The following is a 19422-nucleotide window of genomic DNA, read 5'->3' on the forward strand; positions in this document are numbered from 1 at the left end:
CTGCCTCCCACGGCCAGTAGGTGAGGGTGGCCTGGGGAGGTAGGCCTAGAAGTGAGTTTCCATCTCAGCCCTCCTCCTCCTCCGTCCTGCTTTCAGACCTTCAGCAGAGGAGGGAAAAGGTCGAGTGAAAGCTCTTTGTAGGATTCCTGGTTAGAGACAAAAGTGAAAATGAGATTAGAGACGGTGCCGCAGAAGCTAAACAGCTGGTCTGGTGCTTCTCAGAGTCTGTCGGTGTCTGAGCCGCGGTTCACCCATCAGACTGGAAAGCAGGCACTGGAGGCTTCTCTCTGGCTTGTTGAGTGAGCAGGGTAAGCCTTTCACCTCAGAATGCCTTCTGTTTTCCTTTTATAAAATGGGGAAACCCATTTTCTAAGGAGCTACAGAACAAACAAACAGACTACCTCCCCGAATTGCCTGCCTTCCCCTCGTTTCTTGACTTTAGATGCTCCCTCAGCCTCCAGACTTCTGTCACAAATCCTCTTGCTACTCGGGAGGAAGTCCCCCTTCACTGTAGACAAATGGGTTAACGTGGGCCCGGCAGTGACGGCAGTGACGCGCTATCCTGCAGGACTGCTGCTTGCCCCCAAAGCCGCAGAAATCACATCAGCCTTCCTAACCGTGCTTACCTCTGTGTAACCGTGTGCGAGCCACCCCTCGGGCCTCACTTCGTTCATCGTCATCAAAATAGCACCACCGCTATCTTTACAGCAAATACTTAGAGGCTGCTGACTGTATGTCAGGAACTATTTTAGGAACGAAACTCATTTGGCCCTCCCAGCGACCCTACATGGTACGTATGTTATTGCCTGATTCTGTAGACAAGGAAACTGAGAGACCGGAGGTTAGGTAACTTGTCCCAAGCCTCCCAGCCGGCAGTTGGCAGAGGGAGGAATTCGGCTCCAGAGTCTGCCCCCCAACTCGGCGCACTGTGTCCAGCGAGGACTACAGGAGCAGACCGCTTTCAGTGCACTGGTGTGTCCCAGGCGCCCAGCGCCAACCAGTGATAGGAAATGCTCAATAAATGGTCACTCGAATTGGAGGATTGCTAAGATCTCACGTTCTGTGAGAGCTCCCTGAACATTCTGTGATTCATTCTGTCTCAACTTCTCAGAGGTCAGCCTGGGGAGCAGTGGGGAAGGGAGGGATCACAGCTGAGCTGGGGGATTGTTCTAGTCCAAGTGACGAATCAGCCAAGTCACAGAGTCATGCCTTTTATTTTTAAACACACACATACCTCCTCGGACCGGTGGCAAGTCAGGGTAGTATTGTGTGTGCTCTGGTTTTAGATCTGGCTGATTTAGGGGAAGGACTGACGGGGGCAGGGGGAGTGGAGAGGCTGTGGTCAGAGGTGCTGGCAGTGGCCGTTTTACAGCTTGGTCCATTTCCCCTTCTGATGGGGTCTGTCCTGTCCTGCCCTTGCTCGGCTGAACTCTCCGTGGCCGTGTGGCCGTGTGGCCAGCTGGCCCTGCAGAGAGGATGACCTCCAGCAAGCAGCTGCTCTGCCGGAGCCAGCTGCCTCTCCGTAAGCCCTGCCCTGGCCCCAGCCCTCGGTTTCCCCTCCGAGCGTCAAGGTGGTGGTAGCCTTAGTGGGGCCGCAGACCAGAGAAGGCAGTGACCCAAGGATAGGGTGACAGAAGGATGGGGGGAGGAGGGGCTTGTCCCTCCAGCCTGCAGAAGCTGCTGCCTTTCGCCCACCTTCCTGCTCTTGCCGAGACAGTGACTCAGGCCCAGACCACTCCCCGGGGAGCCAGGATTTCAGCCACTATCAACTGCCGCCTACTCTTTGCTCAGCCCTCCCTTCGTTCTCACCTCCCTCACCTCCTCCCTCCCCCCAAAACTGTGATCCATCAGAAAGATGTAGGGTGGGGTAGACTGAATCATTTCAGGGCTCTTTCCACCCCCAAGCCAGGCCTAGGCTCATTCAGATTCAGTAGAAATTATTTCCAGAGGCCAAGGTGAAGACCAGGGAGGAATGTGTAGGTTTCAGCGTCTTTCTGCTCTTCTTTGTAATGGAAGCAGAGGACTTTCCAAAGAAGGCGGGGCTCGAGGAATCTGCTGGGGTGACCAGGGGATCCCCACCCAACTGCCATCTGGGCCTGCCTCTTGTGCCTCTGCAGTAGAGGGGGTGGGGAAACAAAAGATTGAGAAACCTAGCAAATTGAAAATGCAAAAGAGCTGTTTTTGTAAATAGACATTACACAAGAGCAGGAGTTTTTTTGGAAAGGTTTTACAGAGACAGACAGAATTAGCCAACTGGCATCATGCTGCTAATAGAGATATTTACTGTTTGAAAAAGTATATTTGTAGCTTTGGAGAACATCCTGTTGACTTTTCTTTATTGTGAAAGTGAATTTTCCCCCCTTTCCCTCTGTACACATAGAACTTTTTTCTTTTTTGAGGTGGGGCACTTTGGGGGTTGCAGAAGAGTAGGCTTGAGAGAATTGTTTTCTCCGTTTTGTTGCTGAGACCAAACTATCCCTTCTCCTGCCCTTGGTGCTCATATTTACAGATTGGCAAGTAGAACCAACTAAGGAATCCTAGTCCGGAGGCCGGGAGCTCCGAGCCCTCTTGATTTCTTCCAGAGCAGAGAGATTCTGTGGGGAGCAAGCCCTGTCTTCTGTCCGGACCTCTGCGTACCCACCGACACCAAGGGAAGAACCCCGGGGAGAGCGTGAGGAGGAGGGGGACCGAGGTCCTGAGGCCCAGTGAGCCTCTCCTGGTCCCGGAGCCTGCCCCCCTCGGCACCACCACCCCCGCTGGGCCAGGGCGCCGCTGCTCTCAGAGATGCAGCAGTGCTGTTGCTCTTGCCGCCTGCTCCGGAGCAGCTGTTCTCCCGAGGAAGTCCCTGCGTCCCAGCAGGGTTCTAGAACCACAGGGAGGAGATCAGGGAGGCCGTGAGGAGAAGAAGCAGAAGAGCAGCTTGAAGCGTCGTCCTTCTGCTCTGTCTTCTCGCTGTCCCCTGGCCACCTTTCAGCGCTTCGGTGGCAGAGAATCCGTTCTTCCCTCAGGGTACCTGCCCCAGTTTTCAGGCTATTTCTCTGGCAGAAGGGAGCATAGCTGCCATTTGGCAGCCTTGGAATAAACCCAGGAGACTCTTCTCCCATCATATTTCCTCCTAAGCTCTTCAAATTATTAGTTTTGGGGGACACCTGGGTGGCTCAGTCAGTTAAAGGACTGACTCTTGATTTGGGCTCAGGTCATGATCTCAGGGTCATGAGAATGAGCCCCGAGTTGGGCTCTGTGCTCAGCGGGAAGTCTGCTAGAGACTCTCCCTTTCCCTTTGCCCCTCTGCCCCTGCTTATGGGCACTCTGTCTCTCAAATAAATAAAATAAATCTTTAAAAGGAAATAAAATAGTTTTCCCACAACCCGTGTTCGGATACCGTGTCCAGCCAGGCTTTATTGCCAGTGCCAAAGGGCAGCTCCATTTTCGCCGTCTGCACCAAGTGGACTTTCCCCTGACCCCAGCGGCTGCTGCTTGTGGCTGGAGAGACCCTTTTTAGCTTTGATTTAATCAGATAAGGATTGGGAGGCCGAAGACAATGATCTTACCTTTCTTTGTTGTTTATAAAGCCTTATCTGAGAGTAACTTGTTTTAAGAACCTTAAGTGAGAGTCTGGTGTTACACAAGGCCCTTGGGGCATCATACTGGTTTACTCCTTTATTTAGCCACTTACCCAGTGCTTACTGTGTGCATCAGACTGGGCTATAAGCTCCCTGAGATCACAGAATGAGTCAGTCTCATTCATCCTGATAGCCCTAGAACCTAGAGTAGTTCTAGGTATAAAGGAGGTCCTCAGTAAATATTTACTGAATATTCATTCAGTGAAAGGTTGAAAGTAGCAGTGTACCTAGTACAGTACTCGCAGGCATTGCAAAGAAGCCTAACATTTAGTCCCTGCACTGGAGGGCTCACGTGTCATAATCAGAAAGCAAGATTACACGTAGCGAAGTTGGTTAGCCTGAGCCTTGACCGAGCAGAATGTACAGTGGATCACGGCGCTGGGGCTGAGAGAGCAAACCGGTCATCTGAATGTGTGCTGAGATGACTCTGTGCCAGAACTCAAAGACCCAATCTTTGGATCTTTTAGGAAACTAAGAACAAAAAGATATTTCCTTACTAATTGGAGGTTTTCTGGCTGAAACCAGTAGCCTTTTTCATATTTAATGGTGAAAGATCAGCCTCGAAGCATTCTTAGTAAATTCAGAAACGTTTTTCTACAATTTCTGACCAATGCTATACACAAGACAAGAAGTGGATACAAAATATTGGGACAGAAAAGAAGTTTTGTCATTATTTTCAAGTCTATTTGGAAAACCTAGTTTTTTTTTTTTTTCCCCTAGCTGAATTTCTCAGGCTATCTAGGATAAGTATGTAGGTGTGATGACTGGTTTCAGGGTAAATATTTAATATTCAGTAGCTTTCCTGTGTACCAGGACAATTAGGTGAAAAGAGAATTCCATTTGCAGTATAACCAAGTGGAATTGATTCCAGTGTAGGGCACGTGTACAGCTAAAAATGTCGCGTGTAAGTGTTCCTTTGAGATCTTGATATACAACAAAATAAAAGTAGAGGACCTATATGAAAAAGCTCATAAGACTAAAGCACATGATAAAAAGACTTGAGTGAATGGTAAGACATATTATGGTGCCGAATGAGCAAATCCATTTGTAAAAATGTAGGATCTTCAAAAGCTAATCTATAAATGTAATGCATTTTCAGTAATAAGTATCCCGATTTTGTCGGGGGGAGGGGTATATAGCATATGACTTTGAAGTTTATCTTAAATATTAAGACAAATTAAAATAGCCAATTACCTGAAATGAAATGTAATGAGAAGGGTTCTGTTTGGATAGATAATAAGAATTGTTATAAATGTAAATAATTAAATCCGTGTTATTGGCAAAAGAGTAGCCAGGTCTGTGGTATGGAATGGAAGTATTTCACACTAATGAAATGATTTCTCAAAGGTGATTTGTTTTTTAAATTACATTAAAACACCTGCCTAACCATACACTCAAACTCTAAATGGACTAAGGATTTAAATATCCTATGGAAATGCAAGGGACACAGATAGCCAAAACAATCTTGGCGAAGTTGGAGGGCTCAACACTTCTCAGTCTCAAAACTTACAACAAAGGTTCCAGTAATTAGGACATTGTAGTACTAGCATAAAGATAGACATATAGATCAGTGGAATCAAATCAAGAGTCCTGAAATAAGGCGTTACATTTATGGTCAGTTGATTTTTTTTTTTTTTAATAAGTATGCCAAGACAGTTCAACAAGGAAGGAATAATCTTCGGCAACGCCAGAATAACGGGATATCCACATGTGAAAGAATGAAGTAGGACCCTTACCTCACGCTATACACAAAAATTAACTCAAAATGGATCAAAGCCCTAAATGTAAAAGCTAAAACTATAAAATCCTAAGAAGAAAACATAGGGGTGAGTCTTCATGATCTTGAATTTGGCAAAGAATTCTTAGACGTGATACCAAAAAACACAAACAACAAAAGAAAAAGTAATTAGACTTCTTCAAAACCTAAAAGTTTTGTGCTTCAAAGGACACCATTAAAAGTGAAAAAAACAATTCACAAATGAGAGAAAATATTTGCAAATCATATATCTGACTGGGAATTTGTACCCTGAATAGGTCAAGAACTCTTACAACTCAACAATAAAAAAAGACAACCCATTTTTAAAACGAAGTATTTGAATAGATATTTCTCCAAAGAAGACGTACAAATGACTGATAAGCACATGAAAAGATGTTCAACATCATTACTCATTAGAAACATGTCAATCAAACCATGATGAAATAACCCTCATACCCACTGGAATGGCTAAAATAAAAAAGACAATGACAAGTGTTGGTGAGGATGTGGAGAAATTGGAACCCTCATGCACTGCTGGTGATTGTAAAATGGCACGGGCACTTTGGAAAAGTCTGGCAGCTCCTCAGGAGTGTAAGCATAGGCTTAACCATATGGCCTTGCAGTTTCACTCCTAGGTGTATACCCAAGAGAAATGAAAACGTATGTCCCTACAAACACATGTGCCTGAGTGTTCATAGCGACAGCATTCCTAATGGCCAAAAAGTAGAAACATCACCCAGTGAGTAAATTAAGTGGAAAGTGGGTGTGTGGGTAAAGATGGTATATCCCTGCAATCGAATATTATTCGGTGATAAAAGAGGAATGATGTCCTGATATGTGCCACAACGTGGATGATCCTTGAAAACATTTTGCTAAGTGAAAGAAGCCAACACAAAAGGCTGCTTATTACATAATTCCTTTTATATGAAATGTCCATCCTAGGCAAGTCCATAAACACAGTAGATTAATGGTTTGCCAGGGGGCTGGAGGGAGGGGAGAAATGGGGGGTGATTGCTAACAGATACGGGGTTTCTTTCAGGGTGGTGAAAATGCTCTGAACTTAGATTGTGGTGATGGTTACACAACTCTCTGAATGTACTAAAAACACCCAAATTGTACACTGGATGAATGTTATGTGAATTATATCTCAATAAAGCTGTTATTTAGAACTTAATAAATCAGCTTCCAAGTAAAGGTGACAAGTTGAATACATACATCTAATTTATCTCCCTCACAAATCCCACAAAAAGCACAGTGAAGTGATTCTGTTTTTAAGGCACAGATCTACAAATTCAGGGAGAATAGAGATATCGACCACATTCGGGAATCAGAATGCAGTTACATGCAGTAACTGTCTAAGTTCCAAGAAAGCCAAATCCTAAACTGGCATTTAGGAAAACCAAGAGCCATCGCAACTTACATTATGGAATCCTCAAAAGTTCAGGAATTGGGGGCAGTAGGTACTTCTAGAAGTGGGGTGAAGCCAAGCGCTCCCATCAGAAGGACTGGTTGAAAGCTGTTTCTGAGTAAGTTTAGAACCCTGCCATCTCCTCCCCAACCCCAGTGTCCCTGGGAGACTGCCCTGCCTCACCCCAGCGGAAGAATGAAGGGGCCCCACCCGTTGGAGAGTATGAAACAGGAAGTTCCTATACTAGGCACACAAAGGTGGATTTACTGTGTGAAAACTATTTAATAAAGTTTAAGCCTCAGGGCCCCTGGCTTGCATGGACCTCGTCCAAGGCCCCAGAAGGAACCTTAGCTGTGTGTTCGTATGATCCTGTGTTTTTGTAAACATCAAAAATGTATTTATACTGCGCTCAGTTAAGAAAACCTCTGCCTTCATGTCCTCCTTTTTCTGCTTTATATTACCCCTCACGTCAGGCGGCTTTGGAGTAGCAAAGACCTTTTTTGGGATTCTACTGGAGGATTGAATTGGGAGTATGCTGTTTTAGCTGCAGTTTGCAGACATTTTTTGAAAACTTTGATAAAACCACAAGAAATTGCAGATTCCTGAGTTGCAGATATACAAAGGGTACCTTTTTTGGTCCTCTTTAAACGCACTTAAAAACTAAGGGAAAGGGGCGCCTGGCTGGCTCAGTCAGTAGAACATGCAACTTGATCTCGGGGTTGTGAGTTCAAGCCCCACGTTGGGCATAGAGCCTACTTAAAAAAAAAGTTGTACGCCTTGAACTTTCACAGTGTTATGTACATCTGTTGTATCTCAGTAGAGCTGGAAAACATTTTTAAAAGGAAGAAAAAAAGCTAAGGGAAAAATTGGGTCAAAAATCACGGAACACAAAACAAAAGTGACAAAGGCGAGCAATTAAACCAATAGGTATTCTGAAATCAAAGTACAACAAAACATTTTCAAATTGTACTAAAAGCTAGTAATTCATTACGAGAACGAGGTCAGTCTTAAATAGGAGCGATGATTGATAATCTAGTTAATAAAGAGGAGGAGCAAATCATATGAACACATTGATAAAACATTTAAATTTCTTAACGCGAAAGATAACGAAGATGACAAAACTCATGATGTGCCCTCCTCCAGGGACATCAGTGACAAGCCGGTTACCTGCATTAATTCAGAGAGTGGTTAAGATTAGTCATCAAACAAGAAAACCTGAAATGTGTCCTGAAATCTTACAGTTTATTTATGAAAGAAACATGAAATCTTCCTAAATTTTACAGCAGTCCTAAATTTGTATTATATTTATATATTGCTGGTAAGCTGAAAAAAAGCTTTTCTAAGCTGTCGGTAATAGAAAACAAATTTCAGTCAACCATACTAGAGGAAAGGCTGAATTACCTTTCTTTTCTCTCTAAGAAAATGCTGTTACCCACTCTGTGTCACATGAAGAGGCAATCATAGACTACGCAGCCAAAAACTGTAGGGAAATGAATACAGAGGTGTGTCAGGCGGATGATTAATAAAAATATTAGGTTATTCTTGATTTTCTGATGTTCGTGTTGTCATCTTTTATAACTTGTAATTTGTTATGTTCTTTTCTCTGTCTAAATAAACACTTTCATGCCTATTTTTATATTGGGGTTTTTTAAAACAAAATTTTAAAGATTTTATTTTTAAGTAATCTCTACACCCAACATGGGGCTCGAACTCACAACCCTGAGATCAAGAGTTGCATGTTCCACCGGCTGAGCCGGCCAGGCACCCTATCCTGTTCTTATATTTGTAAATTTGCATTCTTTTTCTTTATAAGGGCAAAATCATATAAGCTGAAGGCCCACAAAACTCAGATCCACTGTAAACCCAGTTGAGGGCAGGACTGCCATCTTGAAGGCAGGAGGATGAAGTGAAGGAATACACGGGGAGTGCTGAGACAACCCTTCCACTCCCCCATGGCACCTGCAGGACACACACACACGTACACGTACATGTGCGCGCGTGACTACTTCTACTCACCGAGCCCGCAGAACACGCCTGTGACAAGACAGCAGAGGAATCTTCTCTGCCCAGAGAAGTAAAGAATAATAGATACCGACGTCAGGGGCTCCCTACGAAACTGCTCAGCCAGGCCACTCTACACTGTAGACAGACCTCATCAGAGCACTCACGGCTTCTAATCAGCTGTTTTGTCTCCTGTCACGCATGTGAGCAGACACCCAAGAATTAACCACACCCCGAGAGGAGTGTTGAGTATTTTTGAAAATGGAGACAAAAGCAGAAGACACCTTGAGGGGAAACTGAGATTCCAGGAAGAAGAAACATTTTCCTAAGCTATCATTAAGGTCTTTAGAGAGAGAAGGCATCCGTGAAATAAAAAACAGGATACCATAAAAAAATAAAAATAAATTTGAAAAACAAAACAGGACATCCTGAAAATTAAAAAGAGCTCTCGGGAATTAAAAATATGATAGCAAAAATGGAGGCGCCTGGCTGCCTTGGTCCAGAGAGTGTGCGACTCTTGATCTCGGGGTCGTGATTTCGAGCCCCACGTTGGGTGTAGAGATGACTTACATAAATGAAAAAATAAAAACTTCAAAAAATATGCAATAGCGGAAATGGAAAACTTGACAAGATAAGGAAATGTTGAAAAATAGAAATTGGAGAAGCAACCAAGGAGAGTCAGCATTGGAATTACAAGAATTTCAGAAATACGAGGCAGAGAAAATGGGGGGAAGAAACCAACCACAACCACATTTTTTTAAATCCCAGAACAAAAGATTATAAATTGCCAGACTGAAAGAGTTTGGCACGTACCCCAGCATAATGAGTGAAGTTGGACCCACAGGGTACATCATTGTGACATTTCACACCACCGGGGACAAACGTGATCCAATAAGCTTGCGTGAAGATGTAGGTCACCTACAAAGGACAGAAATCAGCATGCTTTCGACTTCACCACCACAGTAGTACTGGGAAAGGAGAAGCTGGCCAAGCAATGCCTTTGAGATTCTGAAAGAAATGCAGTCCAGCCCACATTCTATACCCAGTCAAACTGACTGGTGTGAGGCAGAGTAAAAAAGGTTTTGGTTATGCAAAGTCTCAAAGTATCTCGCACACACTTTTACTCCTCTCAAATGTGGAGTAAACCAACAAAGAGGAAGACACGGATTCCAGGTGTCAGAATTCCTGGGAGAGGCAAAAGGAATCTGAGCAAGGAGAGAGAAGGGGAGAGCCTGGGCGGCCAGCTATGCCCCAGGGGCCGAGCTGCTCAGAGGCTGCCGCGCTCACTGCTTCCAGAAGTGAACCCCGATACGAATAAATGTATTGACAGTGGATTCTGACAGCGGAGAAATAGTGAAGGATAAATGCTCAGAAAATTCAGCACATGAAAGAAAAAGGACAATCTCAGGGAAAGCAGAAACGTGCAGTGTTACTAGGTCTGTACTGCTGTGTAACAAATTACCCCACAGCCCAAGTGTCTCAAAACAACAGTACCAGTTTCTGCAGGTCAGGAATTTGGGAGTGGCTTAGCTGGGGGCCTGGCTCAGAACGCTGCAGTCTTCTGAAGGTTTGGCTGAGGTGGAAAAATCTGTTGGCCGCTGCCACATTTGGAAGGAAAAGAAATCACATTATTCTCCTAATAGTTGACTTAGTATTGATCTAACGAAATCACATAACCGTATCCAGAAGAGGAGATGCAAATGTGCCTTTGTGTCATGGGGTGGAGGCCTGGAAAAGGTTGGTTGGTTTCTTAAATCTCCCCTTCCAAAACAAAAAGGAGCTAGTGCCTAAAACCTAACAAGAGATAGCAGCAGAAGCATTTTTATTTAGAGATGGAAAGGCAGATGCCACTAAAACCGTCGGAGTCAAAAGCGCTTGTCTTGGGCAAGTGAGGCGAGGGCGGGGGAGGGAGGCCAGAACCTAACGTCTCACTTAACAAACCTTGTTGTCTCATTAAACTATGCCCACGTAGAACTCTGATGAAAGCAAACTCAGATGAAGAAGAGGAAACGATTTGGTAGACTTGACTTCATACTGATCAGAAGCTTCTGTACATTAAACACACACGTACAAAAGGGAAAGGCAAACACTAAGCCAGAAAAAAATCCTGATAAACAGGCCAAAGGGCTAGTGGTAAAATGTAAAAAAAAAAAAAAGTAAACTGTCTCAATCTCCCTCTAGGGCAATTTGGCAAATGTATCAAAGTCTTGGACATGTGCATATCCTTTGACCCAGCAATTCCAGCTCTTAAGAATTTATCCTATATGACTAATCCTTGATGTACACAAAGATTTCGCTCTTAAGAGTTTTTTATAATCGAAGAAAAATCTGAAACAGTTGAAATGACCACCAGGAAGTGATGTGGGGCACAAAAATAAAATAGTGAATGAAATGCTAGGTAGCTCTTACAGGTCAGTCTGATGACAGCCACATACTGGCATAGAAAAGCCTTCATGATCTGTTTCCTTTGTTCTTTAAAAGTTAGGTAAATATGCATATGTACCCATGTCCATGTGTGTACACACGGATTCAGGGTGTTACTGTTTATTTTTCTGTGTCTGTGTGTCCTTTGTGTTTTCCGTGTTTCCCAAGTGTTTGACACTGATCGGGTGTTATTTTTGTAGTCAAGGAAAAAACAAGGGATTTTTTTTTTTTTTAGTTTATTTGAAAAATATGGAAAGTGCAAAGAAGAAAACAGTAATCACACTCACACCACCCCAAATTAACCACTACTAACATTTGGCATATTTGCTTCAGGTTTTTTTTTTTTTTTCTGCAAACTTTTAAAATATAATTAACACCAAAACATTAGCCTTGGTTATCTTTAGATATGAGACTGTGAGCTGCGTTTCGGGTTTTTTTCCTTCTTTTCCTTCCCTTTCTCTCTCTCTCTCTCTCTCTCTCTCTCTGTCTCACGCTCTCCCCCTCTCCCCTTCTCTCCCTCCTTTCCTCCCTCTCATACTTTTCTGTATTTCCCACGTTTTCTCTGATGATTATATTTTACTTTTTAAAGGAATAAACTTCAATTAACTATAAAAGGTAGACTATTTTTAAATGCCAAATAAAGTCTTAGACATTTAGAAGGAGGCAAGCAAGGTTTTGGACTTGAGAACAGCTTTGGATGCAGCTGGGAGAAGGGAAGGCATCCCATATGGGTGAGGTGGCCATATGTCCCAGTTGCCCTGGACAGTCCGAGTCTTGTACCTGTTGTCCTGATGACATTATTGATGACATTTTGCACTCAGTGGTACACGTAACCTGTCATTTGTGCAGAAGGAGCCAGGTCAGACCAGCCTCTTTCCTCCCAATAACGCTGCTCTCTTCATTTCTTGTGTTTCCGGTCTTTTAAAAAAATTAAGGAGCCCATTTGAAATTCCCTAGTATGTTAAGATTAGGTATTTTGATCAGATGATTTTTCTTAGTTCCTTCGAATAAATATAACAAATTCATGTGAAAGAGCAGTAAACCCTGAGGAGCAGAGAGAGAAGTTCAGTTGTGAACCAGCAGCATGACCCTGGGCTAGTCACTGAACTCTGCAGATTGGCTCTCCCATCTACAAAATGAGAGAGTTGAACTGGAACAATTTCTATGGTAACTTGCAGTTCTAAAAATACTGTGATTCCAAATTAAGATTTAGAGAGGCTGTGGCACCACAAGTAATAGCATCGAAGTTCCTGATTTCTTCGTAGCTTGCCTGTAGTACTAGACTCCAAGTTAGCATCGTTTCAAAGACCACTCTGAGAATTCTGGAGAATTCTCATCCGGCTCCCATGTTCCTGCAACAAAGATTCAGTTTAGAATTCAAGCTTGAGCCGGGCTGAAGGGACCCTCTAGTCCATCTCCTTTGTTTTAGCGTTTAAGAAACAGAGCTGCAGAGAGCTCGGGGTTTGTCCGCATCACAAAACTAGTCAGAGGCGAGAGCAGCTTTCTGATTTCCGGGCTAGAGCTAGTTACACAGCAACATGCTTCGCAGAACAGAGTCCGTCTTTTCTCAGTGCCGCCAGGACCTCATTTGCACTGTCACCAAAATGGTCCTTGAGGGCAGCTGTTCGCTGTCCAAAACCATCGTGTCAATCAACGCCAATCCCTAATTTTGGGAAGAGTAACTGGGGGCAAGAGGAGGGGACTCCAGAGCTCGGCCCCCCTAACCTCTGTTCTTTAGATCTGAAGAAGGGAAAGAGCAGTTCTTTTCTCTCCTCAGTTCCAGAGCTTACCTTTCCCTCCGCTAATTATATAGCCATTGATTATTTGTTTACAGAAGCCACGTGAGTCAGCCAGCCCCCAAAGGGTTAACGCTCCCAAATTACCGGGCTGGGTTAACAATAAACAGGATGTCCTCCAGAAATTAAATTTAAACCACTGTGACTCAGGCTGGCCCATCCTCTCAACCGGATCGTTGTCTGGGGTTATTATCGGTGGTTAATTATACCATTGGGTTTAGCAACAGTGTTGGTCAGTTTGGGCCAAGAGAAAGCAGGCTTGGGCAGAAGGGGGTGCGGAGGGAAGGGGCCAGTGGATGGATGGGTGCGGCTGGCTGTGGAAGCGGGAGGTTTGAACTGGAGGGGCTCCAGGCGTCCTGAGCACCGAAAGGAGTGGGAGTAGGAGTGGCATTGTCCCCTCAGCGCTCTCCTGCTGTTGCCCTGTCCCCTGAGCTGATTCCAGGGGTGCTTAACTCACTGTTAGCTCAGGAGCTTCGGGGGGCCTCCGTTTCTCCAGCACTTGGCACTCGCTGTGTTTGCTTCTGGCCTGTCCGCGCTTCTCAGACGTGTAGAATCAGAATTCTCAGCGCCTCGAGGCAGCGCCTGAATTATCCAGGTTAACCCTGTCCTTTCGCACGGTAGGAAATGCATCCCAGGGCCATCTTTACCCGCCAGAGGGCGGCCCGCTCCTCAGAGGTGGAGGCGGCAGTGGTGTTGGTTTACAGCCTAGACCTTGACCTTCCTTCTGTTATGCCAAGCTGTCCTCCGCTTCCAGGTGGGGAGCCTGAGGTGCAGAGCTTCCCAGCAGGTTCCAGCCAGACTTGAGCTAGACTCGGAGTCCTGTCCAAGTTAGCCGCGGTTCAGCTCTGTCGGTTCTTCCCGGGAATAACCCGGCCTAGCTGGTGCTTTACGCGCCTCTAGTTTGTCATCCCTCTCCGGCCGCAGACGCAGCTCTTGCAGGGCTACCGTTTGTCCCTCTCCAGAGAAGTAGTGAAGCACCTAATAGAGATGAGAAGTGGTTCTCAGGGTGTTCCGTGAATGCTCGTGTTCCGGGCTGATAGCTACCCCAGCGAGCCTGTAATTTCTGACTTTGCTGCTCCTCAGGGCACAGCTTGACAGTGACTGAGTCAACAGTGGCTCCCCTTTCCCGCCCTCACCTCTGCAGTGCATCTGCACACCAGGCTCTTGGTAGGAGAGATGCTCTGGGGCAGGAGGTGGTGCCCAGGACCTCCCGTTGACACTCCGGAGCCCGGCCTGGCTGCCACTGGCCGTAGACCCATGGGGCGTGCGGCACGGGGGCTGGGAGCAAGCCGCCGCCACTCTTTGCCCTCTTGGGGAACAGCGGCCTAGACTTCATCAATGCTTTTCAGCCACATCCTTCCCCATTTCTCCTAAAAGCTCCCTTTGTCTCTTTCTCTCATAGGATTCCTTTCAAGATTGGGCAGCCCAAGAAACAGATTGTCCCCAAAACAGTGAGTAACCCGATTCTTTCATTCTGAGACTCAGTCTGTTTCACGTGGTCTTTGCAGAGAAGCAGAACTTTGACTCAGCACATCGTGGGCCTGGGAGGGCTGCACCCGGGCCGCCTTCTTCCCAGCCGCATCACTCTAGAACCTCACCTAGACTGGGGCTTGCAGGGGCCTCCTAGTCTGGGACATTCTCCTTCCACGGATCAGTCTGGGCTCGTCCACATCATCTTCGGGCAGGTCCAGGAGGTAGGTGATGGGTGAGGAGGAATCCGTTGGCTTCTGAACGGCCCATCTCTGCAATCTGGCGGCAGCCTGCGCTTCCCTAAGAGGACTCCTGGAACATAGGCCCCTGCCGAAGACATGACCCAGGCCTTTATCTCCAGCTACCTCAGGCTGCGTGAAGACCGGGAAGCTTCTCCGGGGTGGGGGGTGGGGTCCCTTTCTCTCTATTGCCAAAGGCATCCTGGCCAGGACCCAGAATTGGTGGGAGGGCACGATTGAATCCTACCCCCCTTGAGAGCCCACAGTTTTTATCCCTATTTTATCTCCAGAATGGGAGAGGAATCAGAGGTTCTTAGAAAGTTAGAGATGGGAGCGCTTACAGATCATCTAGTCCAACCTGATTTTTCTGACGAGACAACCAAAGCCCACAAAGTCACAGTGACTTTCTAAAGTTGTAAAAATCTAACACTGACAGAGCTGAAATTAGAACCCAAGTTGGAGCCTCTGTTCCATGCACATTCCATTCCTTTATGCTGCCTCACTCGGGCTGTGAAGGCCTCCCAAGGTGAGGGACTTCTAGTAAAGAACGGCCTCTCGAACCCCCTCACCCACAAATCTAAGCAGGCTCTTGGTTTTACTGTGGGAAAGCACAGCCACACACTGCCTCTGCTTGTGACAGTTCCAGGAAGCCCAGCACCGTCCGCCTGCTGGAGCTCCTGACGCTTCTCCTCGTCTTAATAACCTCCCCCCCACCTTGGCTCAGGACTCAGAACTACAGGAAAGATACTGCTGCAGTTTGGCAAGAAGGGAAGTTCGGCACACATCTGACCAGTGGCTCAGTCTTTGGAAAATACAAAGTCAGGCCACTTAAAAGGAAGTGGGCCTGCATTTCTCTTTCAAGTGAAGGCAGGCCGAGGACAGACGGAGAGCGTACCTCCCGTGCAGAGGCTGGCCATCTGCGGAGGCCCTCAGCCGAAGCGCAGAGAATCTGGGCGTGCAAGTGTTGGGCTCTAGCCGGCTACAGGAAGTGGGAAGGTGTGGCCGTGAGTCTCCAGAGTTTAATCCAGGGCAGATCTGAAAGGGAAGTGGTTTTGAGAAGGGTCTTTTATTCCCAACACTCACTACCAAAAAACAGACAAACAGAAAACTCTCCCAGCACCCTTACCTTTATGGAGATAGCCCTTGTTCTCCACAGAAAAGTATAGGTTTCAGTTTCTAGCTTCTTTACCAGAGTTTTTTGACCGATCTCTGGGTCTTTTAATCTGAGGAGTCCCATCCCAGTGCCTCTGGATGGCCCTATAATCGGGCCCACGGATGGGCCCCTGGGCTGCCTCTTCTCCTCCTCACATGGCTCTTGTTTGAGATAGAATCCTGGTCCTTTGACTTCTGAAATCCACTCCCTCAGACAGACTGGGCGTCAAGTAGTGGTTAAGAAGCCGGATTTGGGGGGTTTCCTGGCTGGATTCTGCCACGTGCTGTGTATGATGACCATGGGCGAGGCCCTTACGCTCTCCGAGCCCTGCTTTCCTCCTTCGTAAGTGCAGATGAACCTGGTACCTGTGCCATTGACCTATTCGGGAGTCTCGGATGAGGTCATGCGTATGAAGCACTTAGCACAGCATCCGGCACATAGCAAGCCCTCAATAAGTATTAACTCCATGATGGGAAGAGAGTGGATTTGACTCTTTCTAAACCACCAGGGACGCAGCCTAGCCCCAGCAGCCGGACCCCCTAGTTCGGGGAAACGCTAGGCCGGGCCTTTATTTGCTCCCTCAACTCCCCAGAGGCACTGAAGGAGAAGGAGTGAGAGCCTGTCCCTTCGGTCTCTCCTGGCTTCCACAACAGGCCGAGCCAGGGCCGCTGTGTCGGCGTCTCCGGCGGCTGCTCCCAAACATCGGCGGCACAGCGCCGTTCTTGCCCGGGCACTGTCAGAGAGGGGCAGATGTGGCTGCCTGCTGACGGGAAGGCCTGGTGCCCCTGTCATGGGAAGAAACACTCATGTTATCTTCAGGGAGTTTCAGGAGGTTTTTGGCTCAAGGCACACAACGATCAGACACAAAGAAAGCATTGTGTGTCCGCTCACACTGTTCTCCTGGGCCCAGGTCGTTAACAGGAATCCCATTATTGTTGAGGCTCTGGCTGGAATGGTGTGTTCTCAGCAGGGGCTGGCCGTGTGGAAGTGGAAGGACAGAAGCTCCCCGACCTCCCAGCCCCAGCCTGCCGCTCGGTCCCCTCCTGCCCCTCCAGCCCCACAGAGTAGCGGGAGCGTCTTGGCGTGGCAGAAAGCGGCCGCGCCTCCCCCGGAACCCGCGCGGCTGGCGCAGCGCTTCGCAGCCGGCACCCCGGGTCTCGCCGGGGAGGAGCACACCCGGCTCGTGGGTGCTCCGCGGGGCAGGGCGGACGAGCAGCCCCTAAGTCAAGCCTTCCCGGGAGAAAGACGTCCACTGGCAGAGCGGGGAGTCGCTCAGCCTCGTTTAATCCTGTTGCGACATACCAGAGGGAAGCTGTGTCCCCCCCCCCCACCGCCTGCCAGCACCCCTCAAAGAGAGGCTTCTTGGAACACCTGGCGCGCCCTCTGCCTCAGCTCTGATCTGCCGCAGCGCAGCTCCAGCGCCCAGCCCCGCCCTGCCTGCCCGGCGCCCTTTCCACTTCACGAGTGGCGGTCTGGGTGGGGGCTTCACCCGCTCATCCACTTCGCACATCCCTACTCCTGCTCCGTGCCAGCCTGACCCCGGGCCGTGGGGGGAGCACCTGCAGCCTTGGAGAATTCAGGCGGCAGCCGGCCGTGTGCTGCTCGGTCCCCCGCGCCAAGCTCGCCGGCCTGGCCCACCCCGACCCTCCGACAGTCTGCACATGTGTTTACACTTGCATTGTTGACCGGGGGCCAATCGCCTCTTTGGCAAAAGCATCAAGCATTCAAAGATGTTCAGATCTTTTGTGTTTGGCTCCTTCCCTCGGAGTGGATATATACCTTGGACTGAGACTCAGTGTATCCCTCTGTTCTCTTAGCCGTTTTGTGAGGGGCCAGAGCCCTGGTGGTGTGGCCTTGGATCTTTCCCCGGGGGAGGAAAGAGATCTGGAGACCTGTGAGCTGTAGGAGCCCCCACCTGGCTACCAGAAGCAGAAGAGGGAAACATTCATGGACCTCGCAGGCTGTCACATGGCCTTGAGCAGCGGCAGAAGGATCCAGCCCCACCCTGACATACTTCTCAGCTGCCAGCCCGAGACCTCAAGTTTCTCACCAGCCAGAGCGATCCAACCCAGTTGGAACCCCACGGTCGCTCGCTCTCTGTGCAAGTCCAAGCAGTCCCGGCCAGGGGGACCAGGTGCTCTCCGGCATCCCACACACCCATCAGCACACGTGGGGATTGCAAAAGAGATTGCCAGGAGCCAAGGCTGTAGCTCCAGTGGGTCGGCAGGCCTTCTCCGAGCCTGCCTCCCCTCCAGGAGCGCCGACACCACGTTCTTGATCTTCAGGAGAGCTGGATTCGGACCAAGACCTCCTCCATTTAATTCCGTTCTTTTGGGAAGAAAGGCTTTTCGTATGTGAAGATTCTGCTAGGCGGTCACATCCTACGGAGTAAGAGAGGGGATGTGTCCAGTGAAGGGAGGCCCCGGTGCAACCGCAGGCACAGGATCCAGGCTTAGGCAGATGCCTGGCTATCCACCAACCGCATGCTATGTGCTGCCTGTCCTCTCAGCCAAGGGGTTACAGTCCGGTCTGCACCCGCAGCCTGCTCTGGTCCTCCCAGCGCCCCTGCATGTAGGAGAGGAACAGGGAGACACCATAGGCGGGCTAGGGACCGTTCTCTGGGCTCGGCACAGACTGCTGTGGGATCCTTCCAGGCAAGCCGGCGGGGCCGACACTGCTACCTCATTGCCTTGTCAACCCCTGGAAAGCTTCACAGGGACAGGCTAACCAGAGTGATCCTGTTCCACCAGGAAAGAAACCGAGACTCAGAATGTTAGGTAGTATTTTTACTGCTGCACAGCTGGTGTGAGAGTTCAGGTCTCATCTGTCTCTGCTCGCTCCTGTCCCCCACCGTCCTCGGCGGCGCCACCGGAGAAAGGGCTGGACTGCCTCCGTGCGGGCTTGCTGGGTCCGGGCCAGGCCCCCTGCCCCAGAACAAAGCCCCCGCCTGCAGTCTCGCCAGACGCTCTTCGGGCTTTGGCTGAGACTTTGATTCCTGCCCAGCTACACAGCCCCAGGGATAGGTGACACTTGAAGCTTTGATCAGGAATATATGCTTTAGTGGGAGCGAATTTGGAATTTCTCTAGAGCAGCTTTTGATGGATCATAAGGAAGGCGATGATGAAGATGTCAGGTTCCTGGATGGAGAGATGGGGGAGGGGGCGTCTGTTGAAAAAAGGGCAAAGACTGTAGGATGGGGGGAAACCAGTGGTGATTTTTACTTCCCAGCTTTGTGTCAGGCCCCAGATGCTGGGCGCATAGAGTAAGGAGAGACCTTGGGTTCCTGCCTCTCAGTTTTACAGTTCAGATGAGGAAGGTGAAGTATGTCCGTGCAGGGGCGGCGACATATTGTCATGCCCTGGGACCCTGGCTAGGCAGGTTCTCCAAGCCCTTCTCACGGGGCCCTGCCCATGCTTTGGGTTACACGTGTATGCTCGTGACTGTTCCATCCCTCCCACCAGGTCCCACATCCGGTGTATTCCCCTGGGGAGCCCTCACACCTGGTGAAATGCATTGCACTTAATAGGTGCTCAATAAATGTTTGTGGGATGA

The 19422-nt window shown here is 48.3% G+C and overlaps 1 protein-coding gene and 1 long non-coding RNA gene across 4 annotated transcripts in view; both read left to right on the forward strand.

Moving 5' to 3' along the window:
* BIN3 (bridging integrator 3) overlaps positions 1-19422 on the forward strand; it is a 42340-nt gene that overhangs the window by 6973 nt on the left and 15945 nt on the right. For all 3 annotated transcript variants that reach the window (XM_045773997.2, XM_087866623.1, XM_087866622.1), the window contains one exon: positions 14411-14459. In XM_045773997.2, the coding sequence (XP_045629953.1) occupies positions 14411-14459 (49 nt within the window). Of the gene's footprint in view, positions 1-14410; positions 14460-19422 lie in introns of those variants that run through there.
* Positions 812-4335, forward strand: LOC148109118 (uncharacterized). Its single transcript, XR_015726549.1, has 2 exons — positions 812-1522; positions 2510-4335. It is a non-coding gene; the product is annotated as an uncharacterized LOC148109118 (long non-coding RNA).

This window comes from Ursus americanus, chromosome 13 (genome assembly GCF_024610735.1).
Source record: "Ursus americanus isolate L20-20 chromosome 13, mUrsAme1.1.p, whole genome shotgun sequence".
In the NCBI taxonomy this organism is placed as follows: domain Eukaryota; kingdom Metazoa; phylum Chordata; class Mammalia; order Carnivora; family Ursidae; genus Ursus; species Ursus americanus.